General features: G+C 42.4%; 1 protein-coding gene across 1 annotated transcript in view; it reads right to left on the bottom strand.

The window, feature by feature from the left end:
• The window catches only part of Sh2d4a (SH2 domain containing 4A), a 60,992-nt gene that overhangs the window by 11,361 nt on the left and 37,190 nt on the right, over positions 1-12,441 (bottom strand). The window contains exons 5-7 of the mRNA XM_010624916.3: positions 11,815-11,926; positions 9,020-9,203; positions 5,986-6,116 (exon numbers count right to left, since the gene is read on the bottom strand). Coding sequence (XP_010623218.1) covers positions 5,986-6,116; positions 9,020-9,203; positions 11,815-11,926 — 427 coding nt within the window. The remainder of the gene's footprint in view (positions 1-5,985; positions 6,117-9,019; positions 9,204-11,814; positions 11,927-12,441) is intronic.

The following is a 12,441-nucleotide window of genomic DNA, read 5'->3' as shown; positions in this document are numbered from 1 at the left end:
ACGGAGACAACTCCACCTCGACACCTCTCACGGTGAACTCTAGGATGACTGCACTGGACACCCATGCAGTGGGATGGAAAACGAAATCTAGCAGCACCAAGCGCAGGCACGGGGGAGCTGGAGCCCGGCTACTCCTGCTATGGGAGTGTGTACGGCAACGGCACCAGCACCTTGGAAGGAGAGCACTTGGCAGTTTATGGTACAGGTTGAGGATCCCTCGACTGAAATACTGAAATTCTCAAAAATGTCTCAGATTGCAGTTTTTCAAGTTTTTGGAAAGCTTGCATAGACTCCCAGTTCAGCGTCCCTACTCCAAAAATCTGGAATCTGAAATACCCCCCAAATCTGAAATTTTTAGAGCAACATGTTGGCTCAGAGCATTTCAGATTTTGGATTTGTGGATTAAGGAAGCTCAAATAAAAATACCCTATTTCCCAGCAATTCCACTCCTGGATACAGTCTCTGAAGAAATTATCATACATGCAGCCAACAAGACACTCCCAAGGGTGCCTTCTACATCATTTTCTATAATAGAAAAAAAGTACCAAATGCAGAAGGGATGAATAAATAACAATACACGTGTATATGTGTAATATATATAATAAAACACTATGCAGGATGAATGAGACAGCCTCCATGTACCAAGAAAGACATTATATCATGTAACATGATAGCAAGTAGACATTAAACATGGTGCTGCATATCTCACAGAATCATATATGTGTGTGTGTGTGTGTGTGAGTCCACCAAAAAATGTATACAAACTTCAGGAAAAGAAAAATAGTATGACGCTTTTTCCACAGATGGTGTTACCCTCATCTGAGGACCCTAGAGGATGCCATACATTGTAGAAGATCCACCACACTGCCGGCCCTTAGAAAAGAAGTTGAAAATGTGTGTGCAGAAATCTCAATGGCCAAGGTTACCCAAGCAGCAGCTCGCCATTCTAATAAATGCCTGGAAGCTCATGGCCACCACTTTGAGCACCTCCTGTAATCGCAGAGGCCCAAGGTAACATATGAATCTCACGATGTCACACTACATTTAGTATTAAAATATTTACACAAGGTTTTCTTTTTTTGTCCTAAAATGTGTACACATTTTTGGTGGACTCTGTTTATATATTTATAGTATAAAATATGGATGAAAAGCAGCTTCAGAAGAATGGTTCACTGCTGCAAGAAAAGAGGACATGGAACGCTTAATGCTATCTGTCATGTTTTATTTTAAAAACTAGGGATGAAGTAAATATGGCTGTTAGCATTCAGCTCATCTGCAGAATAGGTATAACATTTCTTACATCATAGTGTTAAATTTTTCTTAGTACTTTGTGTTTATGGTATTTCACAAGAAACATAATTCTTTCTTTCTTTCTTTCTTTCTTTTTTTGGTACCAGGGATTGAATTTGGGACCTTGTGCTTGTGAGGCAAGTGACGGAACCACTGAGCTAAATCCCCAGCCCAAGAAACATAATTTTCAAATGAGGAAATGGGAAAAAAACTGAATTCATGTAACTATTTCCATTACTGTCATTTTGAGGATTTTTTTAAAGCTGATTTTATCAAATTATACTCTGAAAATTTAAATCCAGCTGCTATTAAAGAGATGATTCTTAACATGAATGTTATTGATTGCATGCAGGCCAACAAAATCCTACCAAGACAGTTACTCTAATGATTAATTTTGTATGTCAATTAGGTTGAGCCATAATGTCTAGATATTTGGTCAAAACTTATTCTAGATATTTCTATGAAGATGTTTGGTTTGAATGAAATTAATATTTAAGTGACTGAACACTGAGTAAAGTATCATGTGGGTGGGCCTCATCTAATCAGTTGAAGGCCTTAACAGAACCAAAGCCTACCTTTTCTGGGTAAGAAGGGATTCTGCCTCAGATGGTCTTTGGGTCAAGCCACCATTCTCTGCTTCTCTAGCCTGCCCTCCTACCTCATTAGCTTTTGACAATGTCACACAAGCCTCCTACCTCATTAGCTTTTGGACTTGACAATGTGTGACAATGTCACATGAGCCAGTTTCTTAAGAAATCAGCTACCAAAACATCTAGAGGAAGAACAGCCAAAGCCCTAAGATGGGGACAAGTGCAGTGTTCGGGGGAACAGAAAGGAGGCAGGGAGTTGAGGGAATCCTGAATGGGATGGGAAACATGGTTCGGTGGCTGGAAGCAAGAGACAGAAGCGGATCAAGGAGGCATCAGAGGCCCCTGGGGAGCAGCTCAGTTTGACAGTGTGGGGAACAGGAGCCTCTGTTAGAGGAGACCAGTTAGACGGAGGCAGGAGGCCAGAAAAGAGACCAACACCGCTGTTATCCATGACTCAGCACCGCCCGGAGCTCATCCCCTGGAAGGGCCTCAATGAGGACGCAGGGTGCAAGTGTGGATCATCCAGATTAGGTAAAATTAGCCATATTTAAAAATATCAAGAAATCACCCAGTCCCTTCGGAAGGCCCCCACAGACCCTGTGTGTCTATATTCACAGTTCTGTGGCCACAAAGCACAGGAGCGAGGCTGCCCACCCGTGCGGAGGACCCCAGCGCACAAAGCCTGGCGTCAGTGTCCAACCCTCAGGGAATGTGGGAGGCAGGCCCGAGATGACAGCCAGTCAGCTTCATTTCTCTGCTTCCTAACCCCAAATCAACCCAGGTGAAAGCTAGCACTGTGCTTTAGCACTGCGGAAAATTAACAGAAGTAACGAGCTTGAGACTCTCAATGAGGTCTGAATGCAGTTTGTCCCCACCAAAACTCACGCTGTGCTTCAGTCCTCACTGTCAGCTGGGAGCTTCCAGAGATGATTAAGTCATTAAGAGGGGCCAGTCACCAGGTGTGGTGGTGCACACCTATAATCTCAGCACTCCAGGAGGCAGAGGCAGGAGGGTCTTAAATTTGAGCCCAGCCTGGGCAACTTAGCAACTTGGCACAATCCTGTCTCAAAAAATAAGAAAGGGATGGGGATGGAAGTAGCTCAGTGCAAAGGCCCTGGGTTCAATCCCCGGGACTTTAAGATAAAAAGTAGGCTCCATGCCTCTCCCTGAAACTGGGCAGAGTGAGTCCTTGCACTCACAAGAATGAGTTCTTGCAAGAGTGGGTTCTGGAGGAAGGCCAGCCACATATTTGGCCCTTCTGCACACTGCTGTCTCCCTTCCTCTTCTCCACCATGAACAGGGCAGTGCTCAGCCCTCCCCAGAAGGTTAGTAGGTGCGAGTCCATGTCCTTGGACTTCCAGAAGTACATACAGAATGAACCTCATTTCTTTGTCAATTACTCAACCTCAGGTATTTTGTTATGGCAACAGAAAATGAACTATCACAAGATTCTTGCACAAGTTCCCTTGTGGGACCAAAAGTCCAGTGAAATCTGAGACGCAGTACTTCTATGAATGCACATTGAGAAAGCTTAAATTCTCACTGATGGAGTAGATGTGGGGACACTTTTTATATCTAAATGCACAGGAAATAGAGTTCAGCACCTTCATTTCAGGATCTCTGAAATGGCCTTGGGATTTTCATCAAAATTCTACATCCTCAAGGACACTGAGGAGCCACACACCAGTTCACTTATTAGGACCCTAAGTGAAAAGGAGGCCTCGGGCCAAGATCTGGAGTGTCTGCTGTGGGTCCTCACAGCACCCGTTCAGACCCTCAGTTTGTGCTCCTCATGGTCTGTCCCTGGCCCTCTTCTCTTCTCATTCTTCCTAACCCATGCCTGGAACATCGCATTCCCTCAAGGTTTTAAATACACGCCACCGGCTCCCAATCTATTATCTTCAGCACTGATCCATTCATTTGATTACCAAATGATATTTTCACTTGAGTGCCCCAAGCAGATTGCGCACCATCATCTCACAAATGGTCCATCCACCCTCTCTTCCCTTCTCCCCTTCCCAACTCCTTCTCCTATGTTCTTCTCTCCATGGGTAGCCTGGCCACCTTCTACCCAGCCACAAAAGCCAGAAATCCAGCAGTCTTCATTTCCCTTCCCCTCTTACTCACTGCCACCCTTGATTAAAACTTAAAAAAAGAGAAAAAGATGAAAGTACAAATTTTTGAGGTGTGAAGATTAAGGTGAGCAAAACAGCATCTTTAGATATTTATGTCACAAAACAAATGAGAAGGACAAAAAGACTGTAAACCAGTAAGGAGCCACCACACCAATATCGCAAAACAGGCTTCCTGATCAATAAATAACTGTACTTCAAATAGATGAAGTATGACCCATTGTCTCTTTATCATGGAAACATACAAGTCTGCTTTCTAAAAACTGAGGATAAGGATTTATATTGATTTGTGCATTTACTTATTGTAATATTTATTTTGCTCGTAAGTATAATAAAAATGGTATAAATGAGAATAAATCAATAACAATGGCACATTTTATAGGTTACATGTAAAACTTAACAGTTTATATTGTTGAACCATAGCTCCAACTAGATTTTTAACCCAATTATGATTTCTTCTCTTTCAACTGTTTCTAAAAGAAAGTTCAAGTACCAGAATTTTCAATAACATCAACAAACATTTTCAGGTTTTTATTCCCCGATGTTAAAAAAATAGCCCACTCTTGTAATCACAGATGACAGCATCCTCTGCCCCATGACACAGATATGACAACATACTTGACTTCCTCAGTGGTTTTCTTAGAAGAAGAAAAGGTGCCGTCAGACAGCCGAGATAGTCACAAAGACTGTCCATGTCATTGGCCATGGTTCTTTCTGCCTATCTCTGAAAACAATGTCTTCCAAGCAGAACACAAAGGAAGGAGGCTGTGACATTGACCCTGGGGGCAGAGGAGCCTCCTCCAGGAATGGACAATGATCAAAGTCAGCTCACCAAAAAATACATATTTTCAAGGGATTCCTGTACAGTTCTCTCATAACCCTCTGGCTACAAAAGCAGCCCTTCAGGAGAAAGGCTATCAGAAATAATTTTGTTCTTTCCAAGAGTTTGCTATGCTACGTATTTAGGAGACTATTTCTTATGGTCTAGTCACATGAGCAATAATACTACTCAAAATAAAAAATGCCTTCCAAGTAATTCAGACCAAGGTACCCCAGGAGAAGTATGCTGGGAGGGGGAACTTTAATATTTTTAAACGTTAAAGCATCTTTTGATGTATATTTACACAGTCAGCCCAACTGAACCACAGATTACTTGGCATGAGTGTGGTGCTAGGTAGTGAAGCCCAGGGCCTTGTGAATGCTAGGTAAGTGCTCAAGCACTCAGCTGTACTTTAATCCCAACCACAGACCTTATAGAAGCATGGAGATGAAGGCATCAACTTTTCTTGAAATCTAAGAAACTGAGAGGGCGGTAAAGTCTGAGCTGCACAGACAGAGCTTCAATTAATCAAGTCCCTTGAGTTAAATACAGAAATGATTTATTAGCTGTTACCTCTTCAACATCCCATAAATCCACCTTGCAGCCTTAGCTACAGACAAGAAACAAGGAATCAAAGCCAGGGAGTTTTTAAATTAAAGATCACAAAGTTCAACTCCTTCAATTAAGAAATGAGGAAAATGAAGCTCAAGTTGATCTGCTACAGAGAAAGAAAATAGTCTGCTCATGGTCATGCAACTGCCAGATGGACGACTAGGTGGAAGCCTGATCTCTTGCCTTCCAACTCCCTGCCCTACCATATCCAACAGCCACAGCTGCCGCCCGGGCGGAAGGAAGGTTGCCGTGCGCTGGCATCAGAATCAAATGCCCTCTGTGAGTCAGCAGGAAGCCCTGTGTTTCCCACCCACCCTGAGGGTTGTGTCTGTGGTGATGAATTAGCCCGCAGCACATGCAGTGACCATGAATGCCGACTGCTTTCTAAACAGTCATGCTAAGGCAGCTCCCTGAAAAATGGCTTTGTGAACATAACTTGACTCCTTTTGCACAGTACAAATGAAAGGAAGCTTTTTTCTCCCTGGCTTCCTGGTGAATTAGCATGCTTTCGGCTACCCCCTGAGGAGACTTCCACACTCACCATGGAACCAAGGAGCAATGGTATCTGAGGTCTTCTCATAGCCAGCTCGGGAGGGAAGCTGCTTCTCTTTGAACCACTGGATGATGTCCTCCTGGGCAGAGCTAGACACCGTCCTTGTCACTCCCTGATTTCTGTTACATGTAAGGCAGTTTCCAGGTCAGAGTTAAAGATATGCACACACACACATTATATACTGTCAGCCCTCTGTATACTGGGTTCTGCATTCTTGGATTCAACAGACTATCAAAAATATCCAAAGGAAAAGAACTGTGTTTGTAATGAACATGTACAGACTTCTTTCCTTGTCATTTATTCCCTCAACAATATAACAACTACTTAGATAGCATTTCCAATGTTTTAGGCATTATAAATAGTCAAGATGATTTAAAGTATACAGAGGATGTATACACGTTATATGCTGTGTCATTGTATGTAAGGAATTTGAGAGTCTTCAGATTTTGATACATTTAGGGGCCCTGTAACAAATTCATCGCGGATATCGAAGGACAACTCTGTGTGTGTAGATGTGTGTGGGAGGGAGACACAAAGAGAGACAGAGACAGACAGATGGAGAGAGAGACCGGAAGAAAATGAGAGAGTATTATACACATTGCAACGTCTACTGGACTGAGCTAATGGGATGTCGGACTCCTTACAAATCACCATTATACAACTCCTAAAAGCAGACAGAGGAAAAAACATTAATCTGTCATTTGATTTCTAGTCCTAAACGGTTAGTGCTAGGTATGAGCCACTGCAGTGTTAACATATAACATTTAAATTCATTTTTAATAGGAATTAGAAGGTCCATTAACTCCCATTTAAAATGTGAAAACAGAACCATTAAAAAGTTGGAATATACTACCCAAAAGTATTTTCCTGCAGAGTATATACTTACAAACAAATCACATGTGATAAGGCAAATTTCTTCCCTAACATTTTCATTATTTGATTTTCTCATTTTCTGTTTCCACTAACCTTCTTGAATTGCTTTCCCACACTTGGAAGAGATTTAGTTCTGCTAAAAGTTAGTCTCAGGAATATAAAGTACAAGAAAGAAGACTGCTTGAGGGCTAGGAAGAAAAAGTAAGAAACATAATGGTTTTGAATAAATTTAGTAGAGGAACTCAAGGTCTGTAATGTGAGTGGATTTCCACTACGAAAAGCAAAATTACAATGTAGTAAACACATTTCCAAGTCCTACACAACAGCCCACTGAGTCGAATTCAATTTAAAAGCAACAATGGCAAAATGTTTGGCTGAACAACTGGAATCCCCTGTAATATAAATTAATTTGAGGCTCTTTATGCTTTTTGTAGTAATCTACACTACCATCAGATACATGTGCTATGAAGATCAGAGACACATGGAAGTGTACATATTATCTCATGATTTCCAGAGAATTTTGGAGAAAAATATCCTATAATATTTGACTTTCTCAAGAAGGACACTGGGTATACATGAAATTATATGATATATTTTCATAACATAGCTTCCAAATGAGATTCTTTTTCTCCAGAAATCTTTAGAAATGGAGCAAAACACCAAGACATGGGAAAGCCAGTCTCTGTCCAGTCCAGGGCTGGCTTCTGGCTGACCTTGGCCATCATGGTTTGTAGAGTCCCGGCCTAAGCCCATCCAGCCTGATGCACAAAGAGCACTTCAGGCAGCATGTGAAGTTGGAAAAGATGAGCCAAGCACAGCTTATGAGAACTTTTTTTATAGACCACTTCATTGCTGTCAATCAAATACACTCTGCTCTAAAAATACTGTAGGACAGGGACATCTGGCAAGTCACATTACCTTGCTACCCCAAAAGACAGACAGCCCTGGGCCAGACTCTGTGGCCAGCAGGCACACAGACAAGCCTGTATGAGATAGGAGGTCCATGAAGCTGTGTGATCTGGAACTAAGGGGACACACTCTTCCTGTCTTTCTTGTTTTATTGTCTGCAAGGAAAAAAAAAACATTCCCCAGACTGTCACTTTGTAGAACATGGTCATTTAGAATTGGTGCCTCCGTCCCAAAATGGAACCTTTCAGTAGACTAAGTGGAAAAAATTACAGTAGAGGAAAAAGTTCACCTTCATGTTTCCTCTAAGGTTATAATCCCTGTTAAGAAAGAAAGAAGCTTAAAATAAATACTGGCTCCAAGCAAAGGGAGATTTTTGCTTGTTTTTCATTTCACCATGCACCTGACAAAGAAGTATTTTTAGTTTTCGTTTCAGAAGGCAGGGCTACGGAAATTGACTCACTCAATCAATAACTGATTTTAAATATTTTCATTCTAAATATTAAAGATGGGAGTGTAGTTTAGTGGTAGAACACTTGCCCAGCATGTATAAGGCCCTGGGTTCAATTCCCAGTACCCCTAAATAAATAACAATTAAATTATCTAAAAATAATCTATCAGTAGCCAGGAAAAAAAATAACTTTATAATCAGTAGACATGAAAGACAGGTGGTTTCTGCTATACTATCACTGTACTTTTCTTCAAAAATTTGCCCCCAAAATTGTTCTCTATATATGCCCCTATAGTCTAGGAGGTGAAGGTACAGTGGTCAGAAAATAAAGACTTTCCAGAGTATCCAAATCTGAACCTGGCTGTGTATCTCAGCACGAGGACAGCCATCAAACCTTGACTTTTCAGCGGTGAAATGTGGTCCTAGTGATGTGATAGTCAGCAAGCCCTTAGAGCCCTGTTTATTCTTTCATACGAAGAGCATCTTGAGGATTTAAGAAACCCACTGTCCCCACTGCCCCTCAATGGCCTGCCTGCTGCCACTGGGAGGGTACAGGGCACAGGAATTCATCTAAGTGGGTGCTCATTTTCACCATATTATTGGTGATATAGTATGAATACTATTGTTGTTGTTGTTGCTATGTGGACATTACACAGGTGAGAAGCCCACACGAGCACTCCCAGAGAGGGTCAGTGGTGAGGATAAAGACATGAGCAGCTGGCTGGTACCACTTGTCTCTGGGTACATAGGTCTTTGATCAGCTTGGCACAAAGCCGTCACATGGCTCCTTACCCTGGCGGCTTGGGAGGGCAGCCCCCTGGGCTCAGAAACTGGGGCTTGGGTGGGAGGGGAGGTCTTCTGGGCTTCTGTGGGGCACTCTCGCCGCTCCTCCCTCTCTGGGACAGCCTCTTGTAGTCTTCCCGGGCTTGCTTAGCCAAGGAGCGCCTCTTCTCATCAGCTGCTTTGGATTTTCGCACTAGAAACAACAGGGTTTGAGAAAGACCTTCATCAGCGCACAGAGACGCGAGGAGACTCTGCGGCACACAAGAGGGCATAGAGCAGGCGCTGCAGAGACCTCCGTGTGCTTATATGAATGCACAGTCACGACTGATGCCTGTTATCCAGATCTTAGGGCTCACCCAACAGTCCCCACACAACTCCTCTTCTTCGTTTGGGAGCTGGCTGGATTCTGAGAGGGAGAACAAAGGAAGAGGAGAAAGGGCGGGAATCCCTGCAGTCGGCAAGACTAAGTCAGGAGCCCCAGCCTGAGCGTGGATTCCAGTGGACCGGGCAGGGAAAATAAGGGCGGGGCCACACCCCTCACACCCTCCTGTTCAGGGCACAGTGGCCCTGAGGCCCTCGCAGAAACCCGGCAGGCGGCACTACTCCGTGTCATGTGGCTGGGGTCAGGGAGGAGAGCAGCAGGGTTGTTATGAGCCAAACCAAATGTGAACTGGCCCGATGACAAAAAAAATAAAAGGATGCATAACCTTAAGTATGTTCTAGACCATGCAGAACGACTCGGTACCCACAAAGCACACCACGAGGTTGCCTTTTAGTGTCATTTTGTAATACACAGGGGGTTTTGGGTTGTTTTAGCCACGTAGTGTTAAAGACTAATGTAGAATGGAAAATAATTTTTATTGAGTGTATTTATACTTCAGATATTACTGGTCAAATTCTGTTAAACTTGACTTCAAAGAGATAGCGAAAATATTATCCATGGTATTGGATTTCAGTGGGTAGCACAGGATGGCTTGCAAATATTTTTGTTTCACACACACACACAAAAAAAAAAAATATTTTAATGGCATTTGTTGTAATGAGACTGGAAACTAATTTAAATTTTTCAATATTCCACAAGTACCGCCAGTTCCTTTCTCTTGATTGACCTGCCTCAGGCAGAGTTTAAACTTCTTGATCCATGATGCTCTAATCCTTTCTCAAACCTCAATTCTAGCACCCTGAAGCGTCCTGTGCTCGGCCTTCTTTGGCACTGGCTTTTTCTCCCGTGGAGTTTACCTCTGGCAATGCCAGCTTAGCAAGGGGTCGTCGGGCCAGAGCACTAGTGGATATTTACATTCGGCTTATGATCCCCATGTTCTTCACGTCACAAAGTTGCAGGTACTCAAACAGCACACTCTAGCCCATGAGAACAATGAGTATGTGTGGATTAAAAAACAAAATACAACTTTTAAAGATTGTATTCACCACTGAAAATGTAGCGGGGCAAGGGGACTCAAAGCAGAAGAATAAGAAGTAAAAATTCAAATAATGTTTTTAATTGTTATTAGTGCATGTTTGCAGTATATAATGATTACGTTCCTCATAGGGACTGGCACACGCACACATCACACCTTAATTCTTTTGTCACCCCTTCCCCTTTTCCTCCCTCCGTCTCTTGATCCCTTTCCCATGTGAGAAAAATCTATCTCCCTATTTCACATTATCTATTTGTTTTTGTTTTTCTTTTTCTTTTCTTTTGTTGCAGTACTGGGGATGGAACTCGGGTCCTTATGCCTGCAAGGCAGCTAAATCTCCAGCCCTATTATCTATTTTTTACTGTGTCTTTTTTTATATATTGAGTTTCTCATATTAGAGAAACCATGGGGTAGTTAAGTTTATGTGTCTGATTTACTTCACTTAACATGATGATCTCAAAGTACATCTATTTTCCTACAAATGACTCAAATTCACCCTTCTTTATGTAGAGAAGCACTCCATCATGTAGAAAGATTACATTTTCTTTATCCGTCCATCTGTTGATGAACATAGAGGCTGCTTCCAAGATTTAGCTATTATGAACTGCGCTGCTATGAACATGGGTATGTATGTACCACTAGGACAGGATGTGTTTAACTCTTTCAGAAAGACACCTAGAAGGGGAATAGCTGGGTCAAACAGAATTTCTATTTTTACTTATTTTGAAACATTTCCACAGTGGCTGCACCCAGTCTGCACTCCCACCAACAATGGAGAAAGGTTCCTTTCTCCCCACAGCCCCACCAGCATTTGTTATTGGTGGATTTCTTGATGGCAGCCATTCTTTCTGGGGTGAGGTGGAACCTCAGTGTTGTTTTAATTTGCATTTCTTGAATAACCAGTAATGTTAAATATGTTTTCATGTAATTATTGGCTATTAAATCAAAAATTTTAAATCCCACTTCTCTAAGAAAACTAATGTTAATAATTTTTCAGTTGTTTCCCTTCATTACTTAGGCTTTCAAAAATAGTGATTTTTTTCATGCTGTTTTTCAATGTTTTACTTCTCCAAGCTAAAGACATAAAAGTGTATTCCGAAGTCATTAAGAACTCTTCCAAAGCATGCTTTTCATAGCTAGATACCATTCTATCACCTAGATATATTATCCTTCTGGTGGTACCAAGATGGATTAAGAACCGTTCTGCTAGTCAAAAGGAGATTGTAAACATTTTAGTAATCACTTGGTAAGAACATTCAAGTACAATTCCGTGTTAAGACATTACTCGGATGACTCACTTTCAGTGCATCCCAGATGGATCATTATATTATGTAAAAGATTCAGCTGAGAGGCTCAAAGGCGCTACTAAAGCCCCTGGGTACTCACGAGATGCCTGCCACTCTGAATCTTCCTTCCAGCTCTTATAAATCTGCTTCGTTTTCTCTTCATCTATTTGTTTTATTTCTTCATCTTGTTTCATCTTCACAGATTCTTTCTTCTGTTAAAAAAAAAGAACATAAGCAACCGCTGGTGAACAAACCCAACAGTATCCTGCAAGGTGAGGCTACTACTGCACAAAACTGGCCTCCATGAAGCTCTGGGCCACCAGGGAGGCAGCTGGTGTCTGCATTCCTCCGGGGACCTCCCAGGCTATTGCACCATAGGTAAAATGAGGAAGACTGTCTGGCAGAGATATAGCGAGGGGTGAATTTTAGAAAATGCCAAGCATAGAGAACAACACAGAGTAAGAACTCAGAGAACAGTCCTAACACCCTTCCCTTAAGTACACCCTCCATTTCACCGAGTCTGTGCGAACACTGCTCTGCAGACGAGGACAGGTCCCTGGAAAGACTGCGCCTTCCCAGAGCCGTCTGAGCTGGGGCTCCCATGCTCTGGGAACATGCTTCCCAAAATGTCAAATTAGGGCCAGGGATTCAGCTCAGTAGTTCCGCTGCCTGCTTTGCAAGCGCAAGGTTCCTAGTTTGATCCCGGTACAAAAAAAAAAAAAAAAAG

The sequence above is a fragment of the Fukomys damarensis genome, unplaced genomic scaffold (assembly GCF_012274545.1).
Source record: "Fukomys damarensis isolate Sample0158 unplaced genomic scaffold, DMR_v1.0_HiC HiC_scaffold_18, whole genome shotgun sequence".
Classification (NCBI taxonomy): Eukaryota; Metazoa; Chordata; class Mammalia; order Rodentia; family Bathyergidae; genus Fukomys; species Fukomys damarensis.
The sequence above is the reverse complement of the archived record's forward strand: the minus strand, read 5'-3'. Positions and strand labels throughout refer to the sequence as shown.